This window comes from Ruditapes philippinarum, unplaced genomic scaffold (genome assembly GCF_026571515.1).
Source record: "Ruditapes philippinarum isolate M1 unplaced genomic scaffold, ASM2657151v2 ctg6553_1_1_1_1, whole genome shotgun sequence".
In the NCBI taxonomy this organism is placed as follows: domain Eukaryota; kingdom Metazoa; phylum Mollusca; class Bivalvia; order Venerida; family Veneridae; genus Ruditapes; species Ruditapes philippinarum.
The window spans coordinates 29202-48217 of record NW_026862708.1 but is presented as its reverse complement, the minus strand read 5'-3'; the positions used below and the strand labels follow the sequence as shown (position 1 = coordinate 48217).

General features: G+C 32.5%; 1 protein-coding gene across 1 annotated transcript; it reads right to left on the bottom strand.

Moving 5' to 3' along the window:
- Positions 1–420: 420 nt before the first annotated feature.
- Positions 421–14155, bottom strand: LOC132719967 (nephrin-like). Its single transcript, XM_060703934.1, has 9 exons — positions 14140–14155; positions 13589–13942; positions 11804–12118; positions 10437–10727; positions 7195–7494; positions 5894–6187; positions 4729–4846; positions 3694–3734; positions 421–3343 (listed from the first exon to the last, which is right to left on the bottom strand). The coding sequence occupies exons 1-9, from the start codon at positions 14153–14155 to the stop codon at positions 3171–3173; spliced, it is 1902 nt and encodes a 633-aa protein (XP_060559917.1). The 3' UTR covers positions 421–3170.
- Positions 14156–19016: the final 4861 nt, after the last annotated feature.

The window sequence follows — 19016 nt, the reverse complement described above, 5'->3', positions numbered from 1 at the left end:
CAGTTACAAAACTAAATGCCAGTTACTAACTGTCATTTTTTCAAATAAGATTATTATCTTGAATCCTAATCTAATTGAATTATTTTCAGTCTATCAAATAAAAACATCTATACCTATTTTAATTTATTAAGAGTAAAATGTTCGAAATGTTTGCTAATATGAAAGCATCATAAGTAACTATTTTAGAATAAAACTTGTTTGTAAAATGAGCAAATGATTGGGATCTTTGCATCTTTTTTTAGATATTACTTTGTAAAGCATAACAGACGCTGTACTCATGTATATCAAACAACCAGGATGCTTTCATATGTCCAAAATTTTAACTTTACATCCTGTAGACTTATATAACAGTTAAACTAGAATCACAACAAACCCCATTAATTGAAAAATAATAATACTAGTACACCATTTTGCTCTATTCAAAATGTGATGTTACAACTGTAAATGATGTATTTAGTTTCATGCTATTTTGATCTGAAATCATATTATTTGTAAATAAAATGATTATTAAGACAATACATATAATGACTACATGTAGATGTCTTATTCTACTTTACACTAGACTAGAACTGTGTCATACTTTCCAAAATGATAAAAAACATACATTTAGTTATCATCTATTTAAACAGAAATGTGTGCATATTACATACTAGAGTTAAACAAACACTCATTGATAGGGTAGATACTATTTAATAGATTTTCATTTTTACATATAAGGTTCCATTTTTACTGTGTTTTTACAAGAGAGTTTTATCTTTAAAACATTAAACATTATGTAGCAGAAAAATTGGTAAAATATATAATATCTTACCTACTCTATATATGCAATATGTCTATAAAACAAAATAGTTACTGAAACATTGAAATAAAATGTATACTCTGATACATCATATGTAATGTTAAAACGTTACAGATGTAACTCAATAAATAATACGTTACAGATTAACTAAGTAGAGATACATAATGCTCAAATGTGATATTTTGAAATACTGATAAATGCAGTCTCTTTTTAAATTTAAAATAATCATCCGTTGAGTACCCGCAGATAAGATTCTCTTTAGATTATTGTATGATTACATAGTATCATTAACAAAATTAAGTTATACGTATTTGGTTTAGTACGGTTGTGTTAAGCTTCAGTGAAACACTCTGAAACTAAACAATGCATATTAGGAAACAGCGCCATGCCCCTGACGGGGTTTAAACACTTTTATGGCAACGCTGTAATGAAATGACAGGTATTTTAAATTGTTCAGTAATAGAGAATGCAGCTTCCTAAACCCAGACTATGCATTCTATAATTCAAATTATTTACCAAGATTTCAAAAAAAAAATCTGCAATATCTGTAGATGAGCATTGTTTATCTTTCAGTCGTTTATCATACACAAATAATTGAGCATTTAATCAAAATACTAAACCGGTGTCTTAACGTTTGAAGGGAGAATACAACAGGCCATGGTAGTAATTTGTGACAGATTTTAGCGACCGGAAGAGTTATCCAACAGTTCAACATTTATAAAAGTATCCTGATTATCACTAACTTCAAAAGACACTTCGTGAATGGTACGATTCTTTCTCAATAATCGTCAACAATAGAATAAAGGCAAACGTTTTTGCAAGGAAATAAATATGACAAATACTTATAAACTCTACAATAACAATGCATAAAGAAAATAGGGCAATGTTATTATTCAATAATAGCGTTAGGAAATGTATAAAAACAGAAGAAGTTGCATGTACAAGTTGAGGGGAATACAATCCTTTTTCAAGTTACATAGCATTTATTTAAGATAAATCTACACATCAAAATATTCCGTGCAACAAATACTTCAAACAATTAGCATATTTGACACATGTCACAATAAAACATATCTTCAACTAAATCGAAGTGTATTCATTGAAAAGTACCTTCTATTAAAGAATCGTTGTTAACCCCTTACATTTTTACTCAATTGCATATTTTGGCATACAATTTCGAATGATAGTTTGCTAAAATTCAAATGTGAATTGCTTCTCTTCAAAGTCGGCATCATTTTCGAGTCTAAAGTGCCAAATTATTTTGATCATACATTGTAAAGTGCTAATAGCTTATTCAATAATAATAATATCAAGTGTACAGTGCAACAACAACAACAACAACAACAACAACAAACAAACAATTATTTATTGACAAGAATGTATATGAAAAATGGTTTGAACTTGCAGACTGTTCTAAGAAATATAATTTTGATATTATAATAATAAAAGATATTAAGACGGTTGACTTTTGATAACCATTCTCAGATGTTTACATATTTAGAAAAAAGAAAGTGAGATCAAAATACCAACGGCACAAAGTTAAGGTCCATTGACGAATTTGATATCTGGTTCTATCTATGTTGTGATACTATTAATTTTAAATGACTACTGTGCATATTTTTGTAGAACCCTTTAATATATCCTTTATTAATATACCGTTTTGAATATTCGATGTACTTTGAAAATTAAAAAAAAAATACCCGTAAATATGTGACCGAAACACACACGTATGCACGAACACGCACACATGCACATACATAGGTGCTAAAATACGAGTAACTAGATTATTGTGTTATATCTTGCCTGATTTTATTGTTACTTTACATGTATATTACCATGAATAATAGCCTACGTTAAAAGAATGATTTATACTCATGACGTATCAATGTAGCAAGAAATAAATGTTGACTCATTGTTATTAATAGCATCTCAAAGCAATTAAAAGAAAACAATATTATATTTTTTCAAACTTATACAATAAATCATCCTTTGTCACATATCAAATTCATGTATTTTGAATAAATTTCGTGCATTTTCGTTTCAGGGGAAAAAGCTATCTTATCCTAGCTACATACTTTCAAGACGTCTTTGGCAGTTTTATATTCAATATCAGATAGTGTAGCAAATATACTGAATGAAAAAACTTTTTCGGGAGTAAATGGTCTACTAATTGGAAACGCATTTTGTTATATAATTATCAAAATGACTGTTCCTTTACTGTTAACTTAAAGGCAATAGGCACCTAAACCTCTAAAAAACATCTTATGTGCCGTTTACAAAGGGATATCTTAGTCATTTCAAATACAGTGTACATATCTTATAAAATGTAGCAACACCATAAAGTCAATAACATTGAATCTAATATTGCGCTCTAAATTGTCGGGGTTAAGTAATCCCGGTTTGAATCATCGCCCGCTTTAATTGTTTGCATTTCCGTGTATTCTCTATCCTCCAAACTATGGCCATCAAGTTGTTCATACTCATGAATTGTATTTATGCCATCCAGATAAAATGTTGTCTGATTTTGATTCTCAGGTATTACCTCTGAAAAATATTTTAGCTATGGACAAAAACATTTTATTACAATTAGGTTATAAAACATACGCAATATGTTTTGAGTAACAATCCGTCTTTAAAAAAGTAGTCTACATACAATATTTGTTCAAATGTAAGATATAGTTTTCATAAAACAAAGCATCAAATTTTAATATAATTAAGACACTTGCCTAAATGATTACCGAAAGTATTTAAACATGTCTCATTTACTCATAAAAATCTATTCCTTACAATATTACCACTTTTCAAGTTTTCACTATTTGTATTATCATCTGTTTATATCTGAAAAAGTATAAAACATTATTTCATAGTTTAATACATTCAGTATAGACGCTTACCAGCTGTTTGACTAATAGTCATTGTCCGAGTATTTCTTTGTCTGAAATAAAACAAAACATTTATGTTTCAAACACTTGCTATAAATTTTCGTAGTACATACAGTTATATCTTTTTATAAACTGCAACACTTTGATTACTTCAAACTCTCAAGAGAAATGAACGCTCCAAACGGCAAAATTGAAAGTATTGCTGCCTCTGTTCATGGACAGTACGGACAAATGCAAGCATCCGTCCACTTCGGCTTATGTAGAATTCAACATTTAAAATCTTGAATATTGAAACATCGACAGATGTACTCATACGGCGATTATCATGACACTTTAAATGTAACAAGTAAGTGCCATTCCATGAAAAGCGGCGTAATGTCCCAAAGGAAGAAAAACATGTGCCTTAAACGATTAAATATCTAACTAAGCAAATAAACTGGCATGAGACATATTTGTTAAAACGGCAACATATCCTATGGGTTATTAAATGGTATTTAAATAAGGAATACTGGAAGCACCCGTTTTGAAACAGCTAAATACAAAGAACCAAAATAATCATAAGCACAACAAAAATAATGCCGTCTTAACAATATACAGGAATCGAAAATGTATCATCTTTGATTACATCTCGCAATGTACGACCTTCTACGGCAGACATACCTACAACACGTTCAATCATCTGTATCATCAGTTAATTGTAAAAGTGTCAGTTTCGAATACCTTTGATTTTTTTCCACGCATACTTACTAGCTTCCACTGCTAAAATGTTCATTTAATGTCGTTCTACTGTCATGCTTTTTCGCAAAAATATTCTAACATCGACCAATAGCGTTGCAAATCGGTTATTTTCGGAACTTTTGTTTTCAAAATATTGAGCATAGGATCATTTACAACCACTCATCCTTAACCGCTATGTACTAAATTCTGGTTATTGAATACCAAAGATTGTGGAAAATAACATTTCGGAAATTACCAATTGATTACGATATTAGGCGATGTTAGATTTTTTGGCCGGAAAGCATAACATTTGGACTACCTTAACATTACCTGGTAAATTTGCAGCACAAAAAGGTCACAACAACAGCAAAAATGCTGACAGCAAATGAACCAGCTGAGACACAAATCAACGTCCAAGTAGTTGTAGAATCTACCGTTTGTTGCTTTGCTGTTGTTTTTGAAAAGAAAAACATTATACAGACTAATATATTTATTTTGGCATGATACTAAACATAACTTATACTACTTGTTCGTAACTTTGCATTAGGTATTTAACTTAAGCAGGGACATCTACAGTGTCATTTAGAAAATGATACTACATTTCAAAACAATAATACTTGACACATACTCGTATGTTCTAATTTGAAAGAACTGTCTTCGTTTAATTGTAATTTCCATTGAAAAACAACTATAGAAACACTGCAAGGCTGGATTTTTCCCTCTCTTATGAAATGTCCTAAATACTTTAAAAATGGGTCAAAGACAGAAAAGACCGGGCTGCAATTGTAAACCAAATATCATGAAAATGTATTGTTACGAAAATTTTTCTATCAATTACCATTAATATTGAAAATTTTAACTTAGTAGGTATAAAATCAGGAACTGGATAAGCGACAGACCTGAAATTGAATGACTACGTGCTCATACTGTATACCAAATATCAAAAGACTGTGATGAGTAGTTGCTGAGGAAACTGTTACGAAAATTTCCCACCATTGGCCATTGTAATGTCGAAAATAATTTAACTAAAGCGGTAGACAGGAAGTGGATGAGCAACAGAACTAAAATCGAATCCCAAAGAATCACATGTTATTGCTGATACCAAATATCAAGAGACTGTGAAAAGTTGTTTCTGAGAAAACTGTTACGAAAATTTTCCCAAAAATCCGAAATTCATCATAGTTACTATAACCCGGGTTTGCACCTAACATCGTTTACATCGAACCGGGTATGAGCACTTTATAAAATGGGCTTGTTCAGAATAACTGTTGTTTTCTATTTGTATAAATCAACTGTCAGAAAAAAACATTAAAATAGCTTTTGCCAAAGTAAATGCTTTCATGCTGTTTTCATATATCCATCACTTGTCAGTACAAAAGAAATGTAATTTTATAAAAGTTTTTATTGAATACGTCAAAATTACGTTAGTTGACTCTGATGTTAATATACTATTTTGATTTTAGATATATTCAATTTAACTACATGTACTCATTACCTTTTGTTTTAAATGTAAGCTTAATGGGCATTGATTTCCCGTGAGAATTCACTGAAATTAGTTCAGAATGATAAACTGAATCACTTTCCAAGTAGATGAGGCTGTAATGCATGGTCTCATCACCGGTGTCAGGTATCATTATCTTCGTCCAATTCTTTTCAGATTCAAGTTTGTATCTTAAAATAAACATTTGTTCAGAACCGCCGTCAAATCCAGGTTTCCATTGAAGAATTGCGGAGGCTTCTGTAACATACTCGCGCAATTGTGCGAACATTGTCGATGGATCAGGCTTTCCTTTAAAACAGTAAGTCGATAAATTATTTTGATTCGTTTGAAACCAAATCCTTTGTATCTAAAACGAAATGTGTTTAATTAACATGCATGTTGAGGTAAAAAATAAACACAAAACAACGTGTACATCATCAACAGTTCTCGAGAGACAATAATAACAAACACATAAATATAAAGGAGTGCGGAAAAGAATAAATTCGCCTTAGAATAGATAGGTTCAAAGCTTTTTACCTTAAAATTCAAACGTTCTTAATTAATTGTTTTGATTAAATAAGTTATACCAATATAGTTACTATTGTAAATTGATATTTGTAAGGTAAATATATGTGTTTTTATTATCTTAAAAATAATTTCGATGGATAGTTTAATATTGATAAGCCTTGATCAATAACATACTATCTGATATGTGCCAATGTTTTGATACTGTTGTTTGAATTTTAGGTCATTCATTTACCAGGGACCTTTTCTAAATAATCAAAAATCTGTATTTCAAAATTACTTTAAACCAGACAGGTGTCACAATTCACACTGTTGCAACATTCTAAGGAAAAAATAGATGTTATATAATCATGGACAGTAACACGTATTATTTCCCACGAGTATGTCTGTAAGCGTAAGTTTTTTTTATATTGACCTTATTTGATTTGTAATGCAATTTCAATTTCAGTGGCCTTATTTAATTTTAAAAAGTTTTTTAATATCTGAAAATATCAATAACAAAATATTTATTTTTCAAATAAATTAGAATTGCTTCTTTAAGTCACTTTATGCAAACTTAAAATAGATTAAATGTACCTTACTTTTGTTCTTATATTGAGCGAGGCATTCCTCACGATAGAAAATAATCATTTGTTAAGTCTAAACAATAAATGGTCTGAAAAGGCATGGTTTCATTTGCTTTCCAACTCTCCTCAGCATAGATACTCATTTATTTTCTCATTTTAAAGATTAGACTAAAATGTGATTTATATTCTAATTTCTATAACCATGTAGAGTATTTTTATACTTACCATATGCGTTTAAGAAATACAGTTGTTCTAAAAAACCAATTTCATTTTGTATTCTTAGTCTGTAGCGTCCGTAGTCATCTTCAGTTATATTGCTGAGTGAAAGACTGGAGTAATGTTCCAGAGTTTTGATTTTTGATTTGTTGTCAGTCAGCATTGTCTTCCATGTAGAGCCGCTTAATTTAAACCATTGAAATTCGGGTGTTGGATGGGCAAGAGCTTTAAATTCAAAGGTAACAGTCGCATTCTGTGCACTCGTTATGTTTGGTTCCAGATCAAACTCTGGTAAAAGAAGTGGTCTGCCTGTTAAATCATAAACGTGTTTAATGATTAAAACACAAATGCCAGATATATTTTCCTTTTATATCTGACATAAATTCGTCTTTATATAAAAGTTTTATGAGCAAATAAGTAAGATAACATTTTAACATAATTGACTTTGACCCATCAGACCCCTTACCCAAGCCAAAGAACGAGGACCACCATATTTATATTCTTAACATAATACATGTCATATGAAATAAATCTGTCAATATATAAAAGCTGTTCGAGAAATAACGTAAAACATACTGTTCTAGCACTGGCGAGTCTGACCCCACTGACTCCATACTCCACTCAAAGACTTTGGACAACCCACATACTCAAGCTAGGTTCCTACTAGCCAACAATATGTCAACTTACATGAGGTGGTACGTGCAAAAGTGTATAATTCTATTAATGGCATTGGTGATCCAGACCTTTGTCGAAATGGCCATCCTCGTCACGCCGTAAACACTGTACGGACAATCGAACTGATTTATTTTTCTTTATTATTTTGGTTAATCTTTATCACGTATGTATTCATGTTTCTGTACATGCATGCCGTATTAAATTTAAACTCATTTGACCATCTTAATTTAAAAAAGGTTCCCTGAAGAGAAGCATGCATACCTGGCTGTCTGCTATATAATTTTGCGATATCTTTGAAAGGGATACTTAGCAAAATAAATGACAAAATATTATATTGATCTTATTTACTCACATCATGCTAAAATGACATTTTTAAAGCCCTAAAATGAATTTCTGTATAAATACACTATATTTTGGGCTTGAAGCGTAATTTTATCTTTATATGTTGAACGAATTTAAGAGGCCGACAAAAGTCACCAAGTAGTTTCAAAACAAGTCATTTAACAGAAACATATATTACATTATATTACGAGGGTTGTCCCAAAAGTCCGTGACAAATTTTATAGCCGGTTCATTTGTAACGCCAATAGAAAATAATTCACACATATAACCGTTAACTTTATTATTCAACATTACAACAAACCATTCACAAACAATTTACCCTAGCTACTTAGAAATTTTCAGTATTAACGACATTGGTTTGAGTTGCCGGCGCACGTCAAATAATTTACATTTTGTTATGCATAGGCTGAAATTAATTACGTTTATTTCAAATATCTGATGATGTATCTGCACAATGTCACGTTGACTTCCTCTGCTGCTATGTTTAAATCATCTCTGAAAATTTTAGTTTAATAACTTAAAAAACGAAAAAAATACGAATAAATGAAAATATCTCATATAAAATAGGAAAGTTAAAATGGCGACGTTCGATGAATTTGCGGCGCAGTGAACATGTCACTCAGGTTTCATGACTATTTCGAGATGACACATGAAACGATTTTCAACAAATATACCAAATATAGCAGTTTAGCAACATACTCTGAGCATTTGTGTACAAAAGGCATGAACGGAACCAGAGTTTTGCGCTACAAAAAGCGAAAATAAGGAAAACACGGATGGGAAGACCGATCTTCGTCGCCTATTTCCTACAGCTAAAAACAGGTGTAACGAGACCGGAAGTTTGCGTATAGCAAAAATTAATGTATGCCATCAAAACATTCAACAGACTTTAACAACCACATGATTTATGTCAGAAATTGACGATTTATGGGTACCATTATTGCGTTGAAAGCCATTGAGAGTGTTTGAGAAAGGCGCCTCATATAGATTTAACGCCGTCTTTGACGTTGGACGTGCGCAGCGATTCAGTTAGTTGCAATGGTGTTTATGGCATATTTTTGTTGTTTGTTGATTTTTATCTATGAAAATTTGTGAAAATGTTTAAATTATATGGGTTTATAACATATTAAAATATCAAATTCGTACCTGTTTTATTTAGCTTTAAACAATCTTGTCACAGAATATTGGAACAACCCTCGTATATAGAAAAAAGTCTTAGTCATTCATTTTACAGGTACTTAAACGTTTTCATAGTTCTCTTTAACAACTATTGTGAAATCTTAATGCTCAAAACCACCATTTTATTCTTTATAAGGAGAAAAGTCGTGTTCCTGTGATAGCCTAGTGTATTCATTAAGAGGACATTTATAAAATATTGAGAAAAAAATCAGACTGAATAAATAGTTTTTCTTGAGCGTGTCTCCCCTTAAAATTAATGATTGAATTTTGTTTATTTATTATGTGTTATACTTTATTTCCCTGAAGAAGATGTTTCGAGAAGAAAGAAATAAAATCTCGGGGCCATTATTCATTTTGCAGGCCGATGATCACCTTCCGGCCCTACTCTGCCATGTATTAATATCTTGTTAAATTGAGTCTGCTCCTGAGGGATGTTTCATTTGTTCATAACCCGCATGTATAGATTCAATCAAACCGAATCTGCAATTCTAATGTTTTTTGTGATTAATTAATCTGATGGATCACTCTTTTATCAGATTTTTTCTGAACGTTTTAAACAATCTCAATTTGGGATAGCATTATTTATGAAGAATCGTTTATTCAAACCTTAAGAAATGAAATATCCAGAAGGTGTGTACATTTTATTTTTGACTACGTACAAAATATGCTCCCTTGAAAAAAAGATAACCCCCATTTTTGTATTGACATGGGATGGTACACAGAATATTGGTTACATAATAATTTTTTTGTTTTTTTTTCGATAAAAATATGTTTTGGCATATATATTCCTTAAATTTACGGATAAGGTTTAAAAATGTGAAGATATTTTTTGGAAAAAAAAAAGAGATAAAAGAAACTTTCCGAACAACCCTTATAGTGTAATATGGCTATTGAGCAACATCTATTTTCTACACAAGTTTCAAATGCAATAACTTTCCCTTAACTAGCGTTTTTCTTATATTATATAAACATACCACACATTCATTTGGAAAGGGCTACTTTCTAGATAAATACTCACCCCCCCCCCCCAAAAAAAATAAGAGAAATAAACTTACATCTTACAAGTAACGTTAAGTTTTCCAACGATGGTTTGTCATTACATTTGTTGTGCGCCAAACACTGATAAACACCATTATCAAAACAAGAGTTTACTTTTTTTATTTGAACTAGACTTTTCGTATTTTCATTCCGTCCCAATTCTCTTTGTTTAAATGATATTGATATCGATGATGCTGGATTACTGTCAACACTACATATAAAGACGATAGTTTCGTTTTCAGTGACTTCGAAATGTTCCCTTGTCTTTTCAATTCCAATGACATTGAAACGTATTATTTTACTTTGGTCTGAAAAAAAAAAATCTGACGCACTCAATGAAACTGAAAGCAATAACTTAGTAACTTACCCAAAATGTTAAAACAGAAACGTGTATATTTACATTTAAATACTACGGAATGCCGTTAGGGCCATCGCCTATGAATGTATTGATCTAAAACGCGATAGTCGATAGTACGATGGTGAAAACGCGAAATCACGAAACTACGATGGTGAAAACGCGAAATCACGATGATGAAAACGCGATAGTACGATAATGAAATCGCGACAATACGATACTACGATGATGAAAACGCGATAAACTATCGTGTTTTCACCATCGTACTGTCGCGTTTTCACCATCGTAGTTTCGTGATTTCGCGTTTTCATCATCGTACTGTCGAGTATCGCGTTTCAGATCAAACCATTCATAGGGGATGGCCCTAACGGCATTCCGGAATGCCGTTAGGGCCATCGCCTATGAATGTGTTAATCTGAAACGCGATAGTCGATAGTATGATGGTGAAAACACGAAATCACGAAACTACGATGGTGAAAACGCGATAGTACGATGATGAAAACGCGATAGTACGATGATGAAATCACGACAGTACGATGGTGAAAACGCGATAGTACGATGATGAAAACACGACAGTACGATGATGAAAACGCGATAGTACGATGGTGAAAACGCGATAGTACGATGGTGAAAACGCGATAGTACGATGATGAAAACACGACAGTACGATGATGAAAACGCGAAATCACGAAACTACGATGGTGAAAACGCGACAGTACGATGGTGAAAACACGATAGTTTATCGCGCTTTCATCATCGTAGTATCGTACTGTCGCGTTTTCATCATCGTACTTTCGCGTTTTCATCATCGTGCTTTCGCATTTTCACCATCGTAGTTTCGTGATTTCGCGTTTTCACCATCGTACTATCGACTGTCGCGTTTCAGATCAACACATTCATAGGCAATGGCCCTAACGGCATTCCGTAAAATACACGCTAGAATTTGAATTTTTATTATAAGAAATAATTAAACAGTTTAAATATTAAAGATCAATATTTTTAAATGAAACAAAAGAACAATTAATATACATAGCACATCTATGACAAGACCCGCCGTTGATTCTTTATCAGTTGTCTCTCCTTCAGGAAATGTTTTAATTACGTTTCCTGCAATACATTCATACGACCCTCTGTGTTTCTTCGTTATATTTGTAAATGTTAGATTTGGAGATTTTGGATCATTTTCAATTGCCCATGTGCATATTGGAGAAGGATCACCATCGGATTTACATATAACAATGAAATGGCTTCCTTCTTTTACGATAAGTTTGTCTTGAAGTAACTTGCCATCTATGGCAAATTCATTTTGTGCGAAGAATTGAAAATACGGTTTACCAGGAGGATCTGAAAATACAATTAAAGTTTATTGATCTTGAAAACAAAAATGATTCACCGATACATTAACCATCATACAGAAAAACTATGAAGAAAACATATATAATAACCAACAGAAACAATGTTGTAATAAATATATATTATTATTCTATATAGTCGAAGAACCTAGACATATATTACTATTATATTTGAGAAAATTTCTTTCTATGTTTGATAACTAAATGATAAACTAAAATGTATCAAAAGGGCAATTATGCACCATGGGTAGTTCACGTTGACCTTGACCTTTTTTTTATTACCTATTGAACTCAAATCAAAAGAGTTGATATACTAGTCATGGCGTACTCAAGTGGTAAATGTGTTGGACAAGTTTTTTCTGGATCTCTAGCTACTTAGATTTAAACTCCGTCTTGGTAAGCCGTTGTTTCCTTAAGCAAGAAACTTTACATTCATTGCTCATAAGTGACTGGTTCCAGGAACGGATTCGAAGGTGTATATATATAAGCTAATAAGTTTCTACAACATGGAACTAAAATAAGTTCGATATAGATTAACCTTCACACCAATTTTATGTCTGAAGGCATAGGTCTGAATGCAAACGCGTTTTTTTAGTTACCGCTAGACGGCTGTTTAATTGTCAAAGTTATAGTGACCTCGACAACTGTGACTGAAGGAAATAAATGCGTTCATCTAGTTATACGGCTAACCAAAGGTTTTATGCCAAAGTGGCATAATGTTCAAACAAGGTATATGTGACTTACATAGGTACAGATGCACGTACAATTGTGGCCTATGTCACTGCGAAACCGTATTTTATGCATAGAGATGAAAATTGAAAATTATAGGTTCGCAGTCACGATATTTATCAAGAAAAATACTTGCCCACCCTAGGCAGGCGTTTAATCTTTAGGCCATTTTAAGCCTAACAGTTTTATGAAAATTTATTTGCTTAAGTAAACCACGGCGTAACATCATTTTATAAATTAACATTCAATCGCAGTCATCGGTAAAAACCAAAGACTACTTTAAACCTGATGTTTAATAGCCCGAGATGCTTTGCAACAGTTTTCTCATTGGTATCATAATAGAATTTCAAGTCTTATTACGGAAAGTGATAATATGTCAGTAAATATCAAGTTACTGCTATTGCAGCTTTGTAAGTAAGCATTATATGTATATGTACATGTAATATACATTCAGGGTGTTCACATGCCATAAAATCCTGAGGGTCATTTTGACTGAGTTTTACCGACTACAAGGTCAAATCCCATGAACAAAATTTGACCCTCCAGTAAAAATCCTGAGGGTCAAATCAGGCCTTTTGGAATTTCAAGGGTCAAAGAGTCATTTCAAGGGTCAAACGGACACCCTGACATTGTAACACGTTTCAAGGTATAAACAGCAATAGACATGTTTAACCTGTTCATCAAATGAGATTAAACGGACAAATCATGTGTATAATGTTAAACATAAACTTACATTGAACATGAAGTGTAACTTCCTTTTTTGTTACATTTGATATCTTATTTATAGCTTCACAAATTATACGCGATCCATTATCCTCTCTTTTTGGTTTCAAATCAATACTGCTTTCCGCTATTGTGATGCCACTTTCTAGTCTTGAAATGTGATATTTTGCATTTTTCGTTAGATCTGTGATGAAACCTTTCTTTGATATTTTTTTCCATGTAATATTTGCAGCAGGTCGTCCTTCAGATGTCTTGCAAGCTAACGTAGTTTTCGTATATTCTTCTATCCCTATTATGTTTCCGTTAACATTTTTGATATTTACATATTTGATGGAAACTGAAAAGGAAAACGAAATTTCAGTTCCTTATCTGAATATGTGATTTTATAAGGCGTTGTTCCGGCAGATCTAAAAGTGCAGTTCAGATATCAGCACGCTAGGTCTGCATTATTTCCGCTTCAAAGAGTTGAATCATTACGCAATTTTTATGCAGTCATATGTAACAGTAAGTTGTGTGTCTTTTAAGGAAAATGGAGCTCTCCTGACAAATGCATTACCACACGGGGGTGGAACCTCATTTGTATCTCAAAAATGAGCAGTTTTGGACACACCAGAACCCACGACGGAAAGAATATCTCGATGAATATTGCATAGAAATCCAAAACAAAAAATGGGTAATATAGAGGAGAGTCAGGAGGGTAGAATCGCATTTTGATTTTCTTAAAAAAAAGGATTGAATTTTAAATAACTGTTTAAAAAGATAAAAACTAACCCTGCGATTGACCTATTTTTACAGTCACATCTGTAGCTTAAGGTCTTCAGCGTACCCGTTTAAATACTATGACATGACGTGAACGCTGAAGATAACCCCGTAGGGAAAGTCCACCAATAATCGTGCCAGGAATCTGACACGCTCGTATTTATTCATCGAACATGCCATGAAGTAAAGTAAAGCATACATTGATAAAACTATATATAATATGTTGATAAGCCAAGGATGGACAAATAAAAATCTTATTAGGAACATAAACTACCTAATAGTTTCCGACAGGTAAAAATTTCGGCACTTGGCCGCCATATTGCCAAAATGTTTGACCACGTGATTACGAGATTGACCTTTATGAACCCATGTGCCTCCAATATTTTTATACATTACTTTTTTTTAAAGATATTGAAAAAGGTGATTTACTGACTTTTATATTCAATAAAATCATATTTAAGTACTGAAAATTTTATGAAAATAAATAAAAACATTATCTTGAATAAAAATATTGAAATCATGTCAACAAAATGTTCTAAATATAGTACACGACTCTATTCAAATCTGTTCCCGCGAATGACGTCATACGAGGTCTCGCGTGGCACCTGAATGTCATGGCCGACTGTAGTCGGCGTAAATTGATGTTTTACAGTTAAATAGGCAATTTTAATGACGGTATTAATATTTTGATACTTTAATTGGTATAGAATGATATTAAAATAATTGTTTTATCGTAAAATGCACAAGAATTGATTCGGTCAAGTGTATTTGCAAGTGAAAAACAAGAATAAATCAACTAATGTTATTCTGGTTAGGTTTCGTAACGGGTCAAATCCAAAACTTTAATGCCGCATCAGATGAAAAACAAAAAATGTTAAAGAGCGGCTTATAAAGTTTTGGAAGCCAGAACTATCACATCTGGTGCTATGCTTCACATATGGTGCAGCGGAAATTCACATATATTTTTTACCGATGCTCATTTTTGAGATACATATGGGGTTCCACTCCCGTGTACCAGCAAGGATACTCTGATTTTACAAAGGCTAATGCACGGGGGAGGAACTGTTACATGAATGATGGAGTTCTTATGATAACTTGTTTAGAGTTCTTATGATAACTGTCACGGAGTTCCTGGAAAACGTAACGGATTTCTGTGGAAACCTTTCTATATACTTGGAGAACTCACGTGAAAAATGGTAATCAGATCATATGGAGTTTTTCCCCTAGAACCATTTTAAGTCAAAGAAATCGCCGGCATGCATGAACAGTGCGGACTCGTACCGTTTGTTCAAGACATGACTGAATACGTAACCCTGGGCAGTATTTGACTATTATAGTTTTTATGTTTTGACTTTTGACGTCATATCTGTGATATGCAGGCTTCATAACCTCAGATCCCCTTTTAAAATTCGATTTTATTTATTTCCGCCCATTGTTTTCTCGTTTAGGACACAGGCATTATTTTACTTCGGGACCAAATGCCGCTTTTCATGGAATGGCACTTACGTGTCGCATTGACGGTTTCATGATAACCGCAATATGAACACATTTGCGGATGTTTCAAAATTCTAAATTTTACCAGTTCATGTTAAATGTTGAATTCTGCTTAAGCCGGTGCTAGGGGGCGTGGACGGTAGTTTGCACTTTACAGTACCGTCCATGAACAGACTCAATCAAACCGAGCCTGCAACATTTTCAATTTTTCTGTGTTTGGGCTTTCTTTAGGGATTCTTATTTCTCCCTATTTTAACAAATCATAGATGGTAGGGAAAATATACACTTCTTAAAGTTTGCTAAGCACCAAGTTTTCCACATAGCACCGTGCATTCTACATCATATAATGTGATGACCTAAGAAATCTGATAGGGAGTATGCAACGACGGTGCTAAGCTGTCATTGACAATACTGGTTCACATACTCGCTATGAAATCAAAATCGGTTATTTGCATAATTGTTTTGGCAAAAATTCCACAATATCCGTCTAAAACCAAATTTCATTTCAATCAAAACAAATCAACATGAAATCATATTACAATAGGTAACAAATTCCTTAATGAAGTTTATAAATCACTATGTCATATATAAGAATAAAAATAAATATGACATTTGACATACACCATAAGATAGGTACAAAATACGAATTTGGCAATCTATCACTATCTTATACCCAACACAAGGCCATTAATATTTATCTTTATTTTACCAAGAGAAAAAGGAAGGAAATAAAAGAAACTTTACCTAGGACGCTTATATTAGCAAAATTACTTTTATTAAATTCCTCAGAGCAAAGCCATACTTGACCATGGTTTCTAATATCCACACTTTTTATATTTACTTTGAAAGTACCATTACTGAAGCAGCGTGTTTCAAGATTTTCATCCTCAGCAATAAAACCAGTTGTAGTACATTCTCCTTTTTTCGAAAACGTCAAGACTGAAAATGCATTTTTGGTATTTAATGTACTCCATTTTGTTACAGTTGAGTTTTTTGAAGCATAGCATGTCAATACTAAACTGGTGTTTTCCACTACGTCACTAAACTTAGGAAAAAGAATAGGATCCGATGATGCCAAATCTGTAAAAACAACACAAATATCTAGACAAATAATTAAGCTACTCAAGTGGCACGAAATAGATAAAGAGGAAAAAGTATCAAAGTGGGGGGCGTCCATGACCGATTGCTTAAGGTATTTGATATCAAACAACTTGCAATTTTTCGCTGTAGGCGTCGTCGGATTCTACATGCGAGAAAGCTATTCAACTAGTTTAGGTTCTACTCGGGTGCCCGTTTATCTGATAAAGCAAAGAGGGCCTTTTTCCACCAGTAATTTACAGCTGGAAACTCGCCATATGGCCTATACTGTGTTGTTGCAGCGTAAAAGCGGGATATATATATATATATATATATATATATATATATATAAATCGGCACGAAAAATCGGCACGCCTTAGCCGGGACTCGAACTACGGGTCTCTGGATTGCCGGTCCAGTATGCTAACCACTACACCACAGCGGCCGTTGCTTTTTCTTCGTGCTAATTGGCCTTATATATTAAAGTTATTTTTAACTTTATTGTGACGTCATCACTTTTATTACCATAGCGGCGAGCATACTGGACCGGCAATCCAGAGATCTTTAAAAAATTAGTGTAGATTGTAGAAACATGAAACAACTGAGAGAAAAAACAACAAAATCACTATACCAAAAATAATATAGCTATTTCTTATTCCTTCTTTAAATTCGTGTTATACAAGGTTGATAAACATAAAGTTAAAAAGAAGCGTTGATGATATCCCTTATTAGCTTGTTCTTTTAACTGGAACAATAACTATTTCGCTTTGCGGCCCCGCCTTATTTCAATTTAATCTCGACGTTGTGCCACGTGCCCCCGCTAATTCGCCTGCTTTCGCTCCGCGCCCCTGTCATTTTAACATTTTCCGCTTGGCGTGGTGGCGGGGCGAACAATTAAATATTATAGGCGATCATTAATGTTTCACTATTGATGAAGAGTTATAGGCGAAGATTTCGTGTAGGTAAGAATGTTAGCGACGGACGGAACATTCACTGACGATGTTTTTTTATCAGAAGTCTTTTGATTTCTTGCTTTCTCAGATAATGAAAATCAACGTTATATAAAACTTACATCTTGTTAACAAAGCCAGAAGTAACGAGTTCCAAAACATATTTCAAACAACCTAAAATGATAAAAATGGAAATAAACCTTTTACACATTCATCAATAACTTAGATAAGGACAAACATTGAATCTTAATGTATTAATATATCTAATTTGCTCGCATTTATGAAAGAAAAAGCTTTGCAAAACATTATCAGAAATGTATGAGTACTTACCATTTCATAAATAAAAACACGTTTTTAAAATGAATATTCACTCCTTTTAATTTAAAATATTAATTATTATACAAATTAAATCGTTTCATATGATTCGGCAATTATTAGTTCTTGACTGTGTGTGTCATTCCTATTGTCTTTAGAATACAATGTATCCAGGAAATTAATGACAACAAGCGTACAATATGACTCAATTTGATTGTTACTATTCTTTTGTAAGCTGTGTATTCGTGGCCTGTGGATTTTGAAATATCCATTATGATTGTGATTTAATTTATTACAATAAACTTGTACATTATAGAATTGTGTAAACGCAAAATGTATATCTAATAGACAGCGCGATGGGGATGCAAGAAATCATATTTACAAACAATATTACGGAAGACTGCTGGAGGACATTTCAACTTCATGAATTCACAATACAACTTTCACTTTGAGAATTCACGTTTTAATATGTTTTCATTTATTTCATATTTGAATTATAACGATACAAACATACACATTAACATACAATTCATATTTTCAAAAACTATTTAAAGTACGAAACAATCACTCACTCCATATTTCTACCATAAATAATCCACATTTTAATCTTCATAAATTCACGATTTCAATTTCATGTGTTCACAATTTCAACTTCACGAATTCACAATTTCAACTTCAAGTATTAAACATTGCAAATTTACATTTTAAAATGTATTTTATAGCTTCGTGGTAGCACGATTTCGACATTTAACTTCATGAATTCACGGTTTGTTTCAGTTTCATTAATTCACAATTTCAATAACATGAAATCACGCTTTTAAATAATCGAATGCACATTTTCAA

Excerpts from the sequence above, each read along its gene's own strand:
- LOC132719967 (XM_060703934.1), bottom strand. Across the intron at positions 6,188-7,194 it reads GTATTTCTTAAACGCATATG|GAAAGCCTGATCCATCGACA; the intron begins GTAAGTATAAAA and ends ACTGTTTTAAAG. Across the intron at positions 3,735-4,728 it reads TTGTGCTGCAAATTTACCAG|ACAAAGAAATACTCGGACAA; the intron begins GTAATGTTAAGG and ends GTTTTATTTCAG.